The 11,175-nt window shown below is 36.3% G+C and overlaps 1 protein-coding gene across 1 annotated transcript in view; it reads left to right on the top strand.

Moving 5' to 3' along the window:
- The first annotated feature begins 3,995 nt into the window (after window positions 1-3,995).
- Window positions 3,996-11,175, top strand: part of CNTNAP5 (contactin associated protein family member 5) — a 464,696-nt gene continuing 457,516 nt past the window's right edge. The window contains exon 1 of the mRNA XM_019626328.1: window positions 3,996-4,193. Within this exon, the coding sequence (XP_019481873.1) occupies window positions 4,052-4,193 (142 nt within the window). The 5' untranslated portion in view covers window positions 3,996-4,051. The remainder of the gene's footprint in view (window positions 4,194-11,175) is intronic.

Consider the following 11,175-nt stretch of genomic DNA (forward strand, 5'->3'; position numbering starts at 1 on the left):
TAGTGCAAAGGGAGTTTATTGAAGGGCTTCAGCAAAGGTGATGCATGATGTTTCTTTTGTTTTATGAAAATGGAAAATGGGTCAGGAGAGGTGACAGAGTTTAGGGTAGTTATTGGGTTATTTTAAGAATATGGAAGGTGATGAGGGCTTGAATGCATGCTTGATCAATGAGCTGTGAGGATCCTAAACCCTTAACTCAAACAGAATTTCTTCCTATCATGCTCTTCATGTTGTCTTTATACCACACTTCAAATCTTTACCACTGCCATAAGTCCATTGGATTAATGATGGAACGAGGGAATGGAATGTTCAGTGACTGTTCAATTCCAGGTATGAGTTCACATAATTTTCACTTTGTAGGGTGGGTTTCTCTTAGCCTTATTGTATAAGTAGGAACACTGAAGCTCAGAGAACTCAAAAAAGTTGCCTCATGTTCACCTGCCAGTAGGTAGCAAAGCCAGAATTCAAACCCAGTTCTGTTAAACTTCAACAATAGCTTCTTTTGTTCATTTTCTAGCAGTTAGCTATGTTTCCTTAAGATTTCATAGCAACATAGAGATGTGTTTTCTTAGAGGTAAACTATGTCATCAAAACTTGTATCATCAGTTAAATCACTAAATTAGCTAGACATGTGTCAGAATGAAAGTAATAGATCATCATTACATCATTACATGATGAATTGGGAGAGAGGGGAGAGAGTGCATTGGAATGAAGAATGAAAGAGTCTGGGCCCCTTAATCTGAGACACATGGCACAAGGTGTATCTTTTAAGCAGTAACAAATTTCATGTATATTCATGAAAATATTTGTTCTACTCCCATAGGCAGTGTCTGAACTTTATGCTCCCATAGCACTGGGTGCACCTCTCTATTTTTTTTTTTAGCTGAGTCATCCTGCCACCTGTTGGCAGCTTAGCGGCAGCTCAGCTCAGGACGGGCATTCAACCGCTGTTGCTCAGAGCTCGTCTTGAGCAAGCTCTTAACCAACTGAGCCACTCGCTGGCCCTTGCAGCTCTCTATTTTAACTCATAGCATGCTGTACTAGCATCACTGTCCAGAAATTGCACATGTCATGTCCACTGAATCTGAACTACAACTCCTAAGGACCCCGTTCCTGACACAAAGTCTGGTGCAGTAGAAGAAGGGGAGCAATCAGAAGACAGCATGCATACACAGTGTACACACCATGCACACATGAAACATTCAACTGGAGTTTGAGAAGATGAAATATGGTGGAACAGGAAACTTGGGTACAACTTGGCAGCCCTTGAGTAGTAAACCATTGAATCAAAAAGAGAAATAGTATCATTGTGTGTGAGAAGGTGGAATGTCCACTGATAGAATGGACTGGATCTGAGCTCAAGGACCTCTAGTTATCCTAATCACTACTAATACTCCTACTATTATTGATTTAACACAAATAATGTGCCAGACATGATGGCGTCCATTTGTACGTATTATCACTTTATATGTATTAGTGCATTTAATTTTCACAGCAGTCTTTTCTGCTGTGAAATGAAGGATATGAATTACCCATTTATAAAATCAAGCCTTAGAGAAGTAAAGTTGCCCAAGGTGACCCAGCTAACAAGCTGTGGCTACTGTAGTTTAAAATCCATGCTCTTATCTCTATAATGATTCTCATTGTTCCATGATTGATGACAGCTTTCCGCCCATGGCCTCCATCTGGTTTGAGCAGAATTAGGTGCAGGGGACAGATGTAGGGCACTGATGGGGTGATGTGGAAAGAGTCTGAGTGAGAGTAGTGAGGGTTTGTGAAAATTTCTATATCTGGAATATTTCTTCTTAGGATCTAGGGAGTCATTAACCAATTTTTGGTTAGAACCACTTTATAGTAATAAAATTTGAAATTGTGTTTTAAAATTAATTACAGTAAAAGTATGATTTCATTTTTATTTTTATATCAGAATTTCAGTTTTACAAAAGATATTTCTATGTCCTTGGTCAACAAAATCTTAATGTATCATTGTGTATGCTCAAGCTGAGAATTTTAATTGCTTGGTGAATAATGAAAAAATTGAGTTTTTCTGAGTACTTGGTTTCAAATAAGATTAAGCCCACTGCCTCCAAACATTCATTCACCATCATCCCACCCACGTAAAAATGGCATATAATTAATCTGTTTCAATTTATAATTCAATAGCCTTATTTTTCTATTATGAAAGTGATAAAAGTTCATTGTGAAATTTTCATAATTAAAAAAATTAACTGAAAATAACTTATAATAAAGCCTCCCAAAGAGAATCCCTACTAACTTATTTTAAAGGCTTATTTTTTTAAAGCAATTTTAGATTCACATCAAAATTTACAGAGGCCTTTCAAATACCCCTGGCTCCAGATGCACATAACCTCACCTATTATCAGCATCCCCAACCAGAAAGATAGATTTATTACAATTGATGAACCTACATTGGTACATCATAATCATTCAATGTCCATTGTTTACATTACCTCTCACTTTTGGTGGTGTGCATTCTATGGATTTGGACAAATGTAATAACATTTGGTATCATGCAGGATATTTTCACTGCCCTAAAAACCCTCTGTGCTCTGCCTATTCATCACTCCCCCTCAACCACTGGCAACCATGGATCTTTTTACTGTCCCCATAGTTTCATCTTTTCCAGAATGTCATATAGCTGGAATCATATAGCATGTAGCCTTTTCACATTGGCTTCTTTCACTTAGTAATATGCATTTAAGTTTTCTCATTATTAGTTTTTCTATAGCTTGGTAGCTCATTTTTTTTAAGGCTGAATAATATTTCATTGTCTGGTTGCACCACAGTTTATTTATTCACTCACTGAAGGACATCTTGGTTGCTTCCATATTTGGCAGTTATGAATCAAGCTGCTTTAAACTTTGGTGTGAAGGTTTTTAAGTGAACATGTTTTCAAGTCCTTTGGGTAAATACCAAAGAGTGTGATTGGTGAATTGTATGGTAAGAGCATGTTTACCTTTTTTAGAAACTGTCAAACTGTCTTTCAAAGTGGCTGTACCATTTTGTGCCCACCACAAGCAATGAATGAGAGTTCCTGTGGCTCCACATCCTCACCAATATTTTGGTGTTGTCAGTATTTCAAATTTAGGTCATTCTAACAGGTGCGCAGTGGTATCTCATTGTTGTTTTAATTTGCATTTCCCTGATGGCACGTGATGTGGAGCATCTTTAATGTGCTTATTTTCCATTTGTATGTATTTTTTGGTGAGGTGAAAAATGCTTATTAACTTTTTGGTATATAATTTTTAGATATGTGTATGCACATCCACTACATAAGCGTATTTAAATTAGGATGATTTTACCTTTTCTTTTTGCTTTCACAGTAATAAAGAAACATTTTTGTATATTAAGACTTAAAATAATAACTTTCACCAGCACAAGATAGAGGAAGGGATGGTAAGAATGAAGTATTTGCCCTCTTTGTTTAAATAGCAAGTCTTCCTTACTGAATTTTTTTCCCACTGAACCCAGAAGAAATCTTAGAATTCTTCTCAACATAGGTTTCTCAGAAGACAGTACTATTCAGTCAGAATTAGAGTAATAGACTCTTTTTTCATTTCTAACCTTGAGCCTGAGGTGATGGGATCAAACAGCCCCAACTATCAAACAAAGTAGTAAGGAAAATGAGACAGGATATATTATTACAACGTGGCATTGACAGATTGGAGCCTGACATGGGTACTTGTGGTATTCTCATCCTGTCCCCTTAGGGAAAAACTGACATATCACTAATGAGAGTTTTTACTCCCGGGCTGATGATCAGTTTAACTCAGTGTGTGAGGGTTGCCTATACATGCATTATTTCCCTGAGTGTAGTTAGGATGGATCTAGTTTATATAATTCCCCTTGAAACAGGTCCTTCCAGATGTCACAAACATTCCTGAGAACTGGACAACAACTAAGCTGGGAAGCAATACTAGCAATTATGAGGATATGCACTGATTTTCCTCTCCTTTTTTTGTGCCCAGAATCAGATGTTGCCGACTTTGATGGCCGAAGCTCCCTTCTGTACAGGTTCAATCAGAAGCTAATGAGCACTCTCAAAGATGTGATCTCTCTGAAGTTCAAGAGCATCCAAGGAGATGGAGTTTTGTTCCATGGAGAAGGTCAACGTGGAGACCACATCACCCTGGAGCTCCAGAAGGGGAGGCTAGCCCTACACCTTAACTTGGGTAAGGTCAGGCTAGCCCCTGCTCAGCTCTGGCGATTGGGAACTCTTTTTTGTAGTGGGCCACAGTTCCTTATCCTGCTAGTTTATCAGGTGGAAGTCCCTGGAGCACAGTCCAGTGATGTATTTTTTGTGTCCAGGTTTGAGAAGGAAAATATATATTTTGAAATGGTTAAGCCCTAGGTAACATTCTTTGAAACATGATAATATTGTAAGGTAAGGAAAGATACAAGTAAATTTCTGGGGGTGTTTTGTTTATTTTTCATTTATTTATCATCTATCTATTTATCTACCTACCTATTTATCTATGTCTTTGGTAACAAACTTTAAAGTAATTGAGCCAGTTTAAACACACACACACACACACACACACACACACGCATACATATTATAATGAGGCATATTCACAATCAATTCTTTTCGGTACATTTATGAAAGGTAAGTTGCAGGAGAAAAAGAGAGAAGAAACATTTTAACTTCCTTATTTAGGTATATGTATATGGGGGGAATTCTAAATTTCTGGGCATTCCCATGTCTTGTTAAGGGAACTTCTGCTTTCTTTAGGTGTTCTGGTTGTGCCAGGGTGAACCCTACATTTGCCAAATGCTAGCTAATTTAACACAGAACGCCCCTCTGTCTTCTGCACATTTAGGACCTGGGCCTATCCCTGTGGGTTGGCATCCATCACGGCATGCCTCACCACAGGCAGGCCTGCATGTCACTATACTCAACTTCTTATCCCAAAGAGACAGAGAGAGAGAGAGGCTCAGCCTCCTTTGTGTGATCAAAGGCACTTTGGAAGGAAGGGCGAGCCACTGGCAGAAGGCAGGGTCAGAATTACAAATGATGCAGAGGCAAACCAAAACAGAAACCAGAAAAGGAGCCAAGCCTGGGGGAAAGGAAGCAACCTTTTTTGTATATGACTCCCTGCCTCCCATTTGATATTTATTAGTATTAAGGAAAGGGCTGGATATTACGCATGTAAAAGAGAATTATCACTAAGTATTTACTTTCAGTAGTAAAGAAGGAAAGTCATAGAAGACTTTAGTATGTAAATTCAAGTTACATGGAAGACTGGAAAAAATTAACTAAATATATTTTAGCAATTAGCGGGAGAGACATAAGAATGAAGATTAGCTCAGACTCACCCCAAAAGCCCAACAATGTAGGTCTTTATTCTGAGACATTTCTGAGCATCTTCTTAACCTCCATGGCAAATATTGGCAGGGGTAGCAGAGAGAACCTCTGGAATCCCAAATTTAACTCCTAAAATTGACACCTAATATGTTAGATTAAATATACACCAAGGGAATCTTTAGAAGCAGAGTTTCACCCAGAAGAGAGCAGTAAGAGGATTTACTAGGAAAGTAATTGGTTGTATTAGCATACTTAAAGAAGCAACCTGACACTGAACTATCTGAAGGGTGGACATACCTATATTCAGCAGAAATGCTTTGGTTTTTTAACTGGCCTTTACTTTTCAGAGGAGGAATATGGGTGACTGGAGTGGAGCCCCCCCAATTACACATGGCTCAGAGAGCATTGTGGGTTGTGGGGAAAGCTACTATAATATTACTTGCCAATAGTATAGCAGGTGTTTTCTACTGGTAACATGGAATCTGCCAGTTGCTGCCTTTTAGATCCTCAGTTCACATATGTCATTCCTCCTCTAAAGTTCTGCTCCAATATGCATCACCCAATGTTGTAAACCAGCTTCATCATAGAGCATGATGGAAAGGAACAGGTGTAGTCATACAACAGAGCTCATTGCAGGCATGTGCTAGCTATGTATTGTGTAGAAAGTTGTGTAATCTATTAATACAAGTCTGTTTACTTGTTTCTAATCTGGACTAATAATAACTATCTTGCAGCACATGGACATAAAACCCAAAATATTATAAATGAATCATTCATATCAGTAAATAAACATGGGAGATATAAAAAACAGAAGCTCTTAATATTACTCATTTATTCAACAAACATCTGAATGTCCCACATCCTGTACTATTCCAGTCTTCCTGAAAAGAAATAAGACCTGCTCCTTGTGATGATACATGAAATTCAAAGGAAGTCTTTTTGTTTGTTTGTTTTTTCCTCCAGGTTCCCTCTGCACTGTATTTCTAACCATGGTGCTAACAAAGTAAAATCTCATTTAATGATTGATTCAGTAGTAAGAATATGTTCTGTCTGTATTCTTCATAGTTTGGGAATTTCTTCACCTTTTCATCTGTTGATTGATTTTCCCCATTTCCATCAGTTGGCCATAGTTGAGTGTTTCCTGTATGCCTAGGATAACAGTTAAGTAGCACACATGTCCATGCTGTTTCTCTAGAGAGACACTGCCGTAGTTAGTGCTTTAGTTCTTCATACCTCAATGTTAGCCAGTGGATCTTTGGAAATATTAACTTAAGGGGAAATCACTTTGACTTGCCCATAAGGAAAAACTGTAATGTGAAATATTAGGCTCGAAGAAGAGAAATCACTTGTTTAACTTGTACAGCTACCTATTAGTGTAACCACTATTAAAATCTATTTATATCTAATCCATTTTTCCGCTATTATGTTCATTTTATAAAATAGATGTCAGTTTTAGAAAACTGGAGGAAAAAACAAAAACAATTAAAAAGAAGGGATAGAAAAACAATTCTAAAATACAGTCATCTCTTCTATTAAAATTTTAGTATATTGTAAGTATGTTTCTTAGTTATTTATGTGAATTTTTTACATATTATATAGCATTCATGTTCTATGTTGACACACAGACTCCAAAGTGGAAAGAATTCATACCATCCATGATCATGTCTTTTTTTTTTTTTTTAGGAAAATTAATCAAGGACGAGAAACAGAGAGTCATCTCTTCTATTAAAATTTTAGTATATTGTAAGTATGTTTCTTAGTTATTTATGTGAATTTTTTACATATTATATAGCATTCATGTTCTATNACATATTATATAGCATTCATGTTCTATGTTGACACACAGACTCCAAAGTGGAAAGAATTCATACCATCCATGATCATGTCTTTTTTTTTTTTTTTAGGAAAATTAATCAAGGACGAGAAACAGAGAGAAGGAGGGAGGGAAGAAGGAAAATGGGGAGTGGGTGGGGGGGAGAAAAGGAAAGAGAGAGGAAGGAAGAATCTCGGTTAATGGGCTAAAGGATGGTGCTGGGCCAATGAGGGAGGATGTTTTTGCCTTCCCAGCTCACATGGACACTCCAGCAAAATTTCCTTTAGTGACAGTTCTTCAGTGTGTGTTCCTTACCCAATCTCTGACTTGACAATTCAGAAATTGGATAAGAGTGGAGGAATTCAGTAACATGGTCAGCTACTGAAGATAGTCCTTGAGGACATAAAGGCTGTGGTTCTTCTCAAGTGATTCTCTTTCTTTGCTGACTATCTGATTCACACTACCTAGTTACCCCACCATGGCTGACTTGGATAGCTCAGTTGTGTGGTGAATTAAACTAGGTGGCTCCCTTTTGATTACTTCCTTAGTGTAGAAAAATGATTTTTCTGTAACTACTAAAAGAAAGAGTTTTCTTCTCTCAATCAATAAGCAGATTATAGAGATTCCACTTTACACTTTGTACATATCATTCAAATCACCCATGGAAGTTTGCCCTCTATGGAATTACAATAGCACAAGCCTTGCATGAAGGTGGGAGAATCAAAGAGCAGAGATATTATGTAACTGGGGAACTGTTGTAAGAGCTAAACAAGACATCAATAGTACATGCACGTCACTCATCCTTACAAGAGTTCAGTGACTTTGAACTGAGGCAGACTGTGCAATCTGCAGTAATTACAGCTGTAGTAAAGTGAGAATCCTGGAATGGCATAAGCATGTGCAGTGCAGTGTCCATGGGGGGGGGCAAGCATAGGGTCCACAGGAAAAGGGCTGGATTTCGTAATCAACTAATTGAGATCTCTTGAGATATAGGCAAACGTTCTGCATAATTGTCAAAGAGTCAAATAGACATTTACTTTAACCCTTTTGAAATTAGGGCATTTAAATAAGCCAACCCACAGATATTTATAGAAAGTTTATCATGTTTCTGAACTTATATTAATTATTATGAAAGATTTTTAAAAAGTTATTTTTTGAGAGCCTGCACTTGAACGTTGTACTAGAATTTAAATATATATTTCCTTTAAATCACATGACATTTCCAAAAACTATATCCAGCCCATTTTACAGATGAAGAAACTGATGGACAATGATGCCCAGTCAGTTGTCCAAGGGCATATATTTGCATAACTGTAGACCTGGGATTAGAACCCTCTTCAAAACTATGCCAATGTCCTGACACAAATAACTAAAATATTATAAACCTTCATGAGATAATTACATATTAGATATCAGGAAGTCCATATGCATATGTTAAATGATGAGAATAGAGAGATAGGGTGGGAGAGAGCAGTCCAGAAAAGCTTTATGGATTAAAGCTTTATGGATTAAAAGCTTTATGGATTAAATTATCTGTAGATTTTATTATGAAAAGGAGAGGAAGACAGGTATTTCAGACAAATTATAACTGGGAGAATGTTCACCCCATTTTTCATAATTTTTTCATTCATGTAATAAGAATCCATTAAACAAATACAGTAAGTCAGGCACTGAGCTAGGCACTGGGAGTTAAAAGTTGGGTTGAGCAGTCCCCATTTTCACGTAGCTCCCAGCCTGGTAAAATAATTATTTTTATTTACTTTATAACTTTGTAATATTAATTAAAACATATAATTATGTATCACCAAAACCATGTACCATAAATATATTAAGATCACATTTTCTAAGACAGCAAAGTCACAGAACATGAATACAAATTTAGGGCCAGACTTGAGCAGCAACCCCTAAATTGCATAAAATTTAGAAATTTCCTAACAACTAAACATATGCATTTCATTGCTCTAGTGATACATAAAGATTTGCTCTGGTTTTAGGATCAAACCCACTGGAATAACATGGTTTTCTGTTACTTCCTTATTTTCTTCAGAAGGTATCACTTGGGTACTTAGGAGAATATTTATTAGCTCTACATATTGCTAAACAAGGGATTTTGTGATACTGAATAGCCTACGGAGGTGAAATTACCTTTTTATATTACATCATATCCTTGCCCCTTAGTACTGCCCCATTTTTCTTTTCCACAACTCTCTCCTTTCTGATCCATAACATTATTTTATGAGACCCTCTGTTCCTACTAAACTACGTAGCTTATGTGTGTGTGTGTGGTAGGATGCAGATGGTCAAAACGTCAGAAATGAGGGTGAATGGGAGTATCATTTTTTTCCAGTAGGTGTAGTCTTGTCTCTGTTATTGGCTTATATGCGGCTGAGAGAAAAAAGGTAGTAGGGAGAATATTAACTTTGGAGTCACACAGAGCTGAGTTGTAACCTTAATGCTCCGGGCCGTTGGGTACATCATGCTGTTTCTTTGAGATATAGTTTTGTGCAGGATTGTGTTCAGAAATAATTGAAACAACATATGTAAAGTGTTTACCTCATGTGAGAAGCTCAGTAAATACAAGTGAATACCAATATGGATAATCTGAAAAAATAAAGGGGGGAAGGTCAGTTCTGAAGATCCAAGGGAGGCAGGCATCGGAAATATCTATATGATTGGTCAGTTACATTAACAGTGAATCAAGTCTTTCTAAGAGTGTTTTTTTTTTTTGCAGAAATACAATCTTAAACAAGAGAGTTTCAATTTCATTTAGCTCAGGTTATCTGAAATTCAGACTGTGAAAGTTAAAGTGGTGTTCATGTTTGAACAAAGATAAGACCAAGCCAGAAGATTCAATCAGAGAAGACGATTGAAAACACTGAAATGCACACCCTTAGGCAGAAAATGTTAGTTCTAAGAGAGAAGAAATTGGACATTTTGTATCCACTATATGTTGGGGAAGGGAGATGGAAAGATTAAGTTAGAAATGTTTTACAATTATTTCAAGTTTTGTATGCAAGCTGTTATATGCTTTAGGATTTTGAGTAGTATTTACATTGCTAGATTTTAACAATATTTCAAACATATCGGAACCAGTTTATTTTAACTGTAAATAACATTTTTTCCTAATATATTTTTGGCCTAAAATATAGCTTCTGCATATTTTTATTGTCTTTGTCCTCCATAGTTGCCATGGGAATTTTTATCTTACCTTAATCAACTGGAAACTAGTTAAAGCTAGTAGTTGAGCTTCAATTGTCACTGAGATAAAACTTGAATATGTATTCCAGAATAAAAAGTTTTTTAAAGATTTTTATTAAAATATAGCTAACATACAATATTATATTAGTTTCAGGAGTATACCATAGTTATTCAACTTTATATACCTAAAAATATGATCACCATGATAAGTCCAGTAACCATCAGACACCATATCACGCTATCACAATATTACTGACTATATTCCCTATGCTGTATATTACATCCCCATGACTTACTTGTTCTATACCTGAAGATTTAAAACTCTATTCGTGTTTATCTTTCTCTGCCTTTTCAAATTTTTCAATTACAGTTGACATTCAATATTATTTTATATTAATTTTGGGTTTTGACATTTATATAATTTATGAAGTGATCCCCCTGACCAGTCTAGTACCCACCTAGCACTATACATATTATTGATTATATTTGCTATGCTTTAGTTTATATTCCCATGACTGTTTGTTAACTACCATTTTGTATCTCTTAATCCCTTCACCTTTTTACCCACTCTTAACTCCCCTCCCATCTGGCAATTATGAATATAATCTCTGTGTCTACAAGTTTTTTCTGTTTTATTTGTTTATTTTGTCCTTTAGATTCCACTTAACAAGTGAAATTCATATGACGTTTATCTTTTTTTTTAATTTTTATGAAATACATTATTAGAATAAGTTTCAGCAGTACAACACAGTGCAATAGTTACAGATTTCACCCCTCAAAGTGACAATGCCCCTCCCCCAATCCGCCGCACCACTTTCCCCCAATATCATACATATCT

This window comes from Hipposideros armiger, unplaced genomic scaffold (genome assembly GCF_001890085.2).
Source record: "Hipposideros armiger isolate ML-2016 unplaced genomic scaffold, ASM189008v1 scaffold_665, whole genome shotgun sequence".
Taxonomy (NCBI): domain Eukaryota; kingdom Metazoa; phylum Chordata; class Mammalia; order Chiroptera; family Hipposideridae; genus Hipposideros; species Hipposideros armiger.